The sequence below is a fragment of the Semicossyphus pulcher genome, unplaced genomic scaffold (assembly GCF_022749685.1).
Source record: "Semicossyphus pulcher isolate SPU_LCO1_2020_fin unplaced genomic scaffold, fSemPul1.0.p SCAF_6, whole genome shotgun sequence".
Taxonomy (NCBI): domain Eukaryota; kingdom Metazoa; phylum Chordata; class Actinopteri; order Labriformes; family Labridae; genus Semicossyphus; species Semicossyphus pulcher.
Genome location: NW_027211737.1, coordinates 17162237 through 17164606, shown reverse-complemented (window position 1 = coordinate 17164606; position 2370 = coordinate 17162237). Strand labels below are relative to the sequence as shown.

General features: G+C 43.3%; 1 protein-coding gene across 1 annotated transcript; it reads left to right on the top strand.

Moving 5' to 3' along the window:
* The first annotated feature begins 592 nt into the window (after positions 1-592).
* On the top strand, positions 593-1810 carry LOC138609785 (C2 calcium-dependent domain-containing protein 4C). The gene has a single exon (XM_069682431.1). It carries the CDS (start codon positions 593-595, stop codon positions 1808-1810), a length of 1218 nt encoding a protein of 405 aa, XP_069538532.1.
* The last annotated feature ends 560 nt before the right edge of the window (positions 1811-2370 follow it).

Genomic DNA, 2370 nt, shown 5'->3' with positions numbered 1-2370 from the left:
TTTAATCACAATATAATTCTTTTGAACTGTTTTTCTTTGGGTGTGGGGTGTCATCTAACATATCTAAAATTGTACATATTAAGTCTTTGTAACTATGGCTACCGTGTTTTACAGTACAATTTAAAAGCACATTTCAGCACTGATGCAAATTAAATCACTAACCTCTGACATCACACCCTTGTATGTCAACTTAATGCACACCAATGCACATGATTCTGATTGCCACCCACAGACACTGAGTGACTCAATACTCTGTCTGATATGTGTTTTCCTGTTGTATGTGTGTAGCCTACGTGTATGCCTGTGTTGTGACGCAAGTGAGGGCAGTGATGCCGAGCCCTTTAAATCTGCCATCGGCACATCCGTCAGACTCATACGGTTCTATCTTCAAAGGTGGAGACATCAAGACCTCGGGAGGTGAGAAAAAGATATTTGTCATTTTATTAGGATAAGCTTTAACTTCCTCTATTTCTGGTTCTGATTATTCATTCTCATAATATATGATTTATTTTATTATTTTTGCCATAGGAAAAAGTTTGCATTCGTGTGCAGACTTTACACCCAGATTGTACCAAATCATCAGAAAATAACCATGTGGGTCCTTGGGAAGATCAGGGAGAGCATGGAGAGCATTCCTCTCGAGCTGAGCCGTTACATGGGGAAGAGTGAGGAGGACATCTGTCTGTCGTCTAAGGCCGGTCTCTCTCACAATCTGCACAACAACATCCTCACTCCGGACAAGATCCCAGAGTTCTTCCTGCCACCGCGGCTTTGCAAAAGTACCCTGATGCTGGAAGCTGAGACAAAAGCTACCCTGCACACTCAGATACCCAAGAGTAGCACTGCATCAAACACTACACATATAAAGACAAAGGATATTAAGACAAAGAATGATGATGCACCTGACAAAGAAGCTTGGACAAAGAAGCCTTTGCCATTCTCTGCAGAGGCGTATGGCCTGGCCGGGGTTTATGAGAGCCCCAACACACGAAGGAAAGAGTCTTTGTTCCTCTCAAAGTGCCCTGTTTACAAATTTGATAGAAGTAATCTGTCTGGACCACGCAAACTGGCAAAGGAGACAAAACTGCCCAAGAAAAACGCATCAGGGTTAATTCCTCTGCTTTTATGCAAAAGCCTGTCAGAGACAGGAAGCACGGAGAGTGAAACACCTTCTTCAAGCGACTCCTCTCCCCTCAGTTCTCCTTACAGTGCGAAATCGTCCCTCTGTATCACATCAGGCCTTGGCCGTCTTAAGGGAGCAACATCCTGTCCTTCGTTGACTGACATCAGGAGAGACAGAGGGATAAGAAGGAAGAGGGGGGTCTTAAGTTTAACCACTTCTCCCAGCAGTCCTCCGAGCGTCTTCCCACTGGATGTTCTGCAGGGTCAGGAGAGACATCAGCGAGAACACGTCCTCTCTTTGAAGGGCCGAGGTAAAGTGCACCTCTGCGCCGAGCTCACCACATTCTCCACCAATGCTAGCTCATCCCTCTCCACAGTCAGAGTCCGTGTGATGTCTGTGGAGGGAATATATGAGGATACTGACCGACGAGCCCTGAACTGTGCGGTGAATCTGTGTCTGACCCCTGGCATGCTGCAGCAACAGGAGAGCGCCACCATCAGGAACTGCCGCAGCCCTGTGTTTAATGAAGATTTCTACTTCACAGAGCTGAGTAGAGAGGATCTGGTGGAGCTGCAGCTCAGGTTAAAAGTGGTGGATAAACCTGCAGCTGCAACTCTGAGGAGGGGGATAATGATCGCAGTGATCACCAAACCACTGTCCCAGTTACTCCCTCTTAAAAATGTGTAGATCAGTAGTGCATTTGGTGCAAATTGACTGCACAGCATGATTTATTGCGATAATTATTACAAAATTATGAGAAGGAAATAATAAATAATATAGTTTGTTTTGGAAGAATGGTACGAATACTTTGCTACAAGGAACAGCACTCTAATCTGATATACACTACATTGTGGTTATGAGTGATTTCACTGTATTTTTGGTTATCTTTTTTAATATCCTTGAAGTACATCTGTGACAGAAAACTTTACAACCACCAGCCAAACATCAGTGTGATATGTAGCATGTTTATGTTTACCTTGCTCTGCCCGTTGCTCTCAGACAAAACCAGAGGATACAGATGATTACAGTTCTGGATCTGCAAGACAAAGTACAAATATTCAGTTGTTCTTTGGTTATTATAATTACTAGATACCAAATTATGGGAGAGGTTGTAGCAAACCAAACAACAATGTAGGGTCAAACTGAGAGTTACTGGCTGAAACTGGAAGCAGCAAAAAAGAATTACAAGATAATCAAAGATGGATTTTTGTGAAGCTGTTATTTATATAACTCTGTAATTCTGTTTT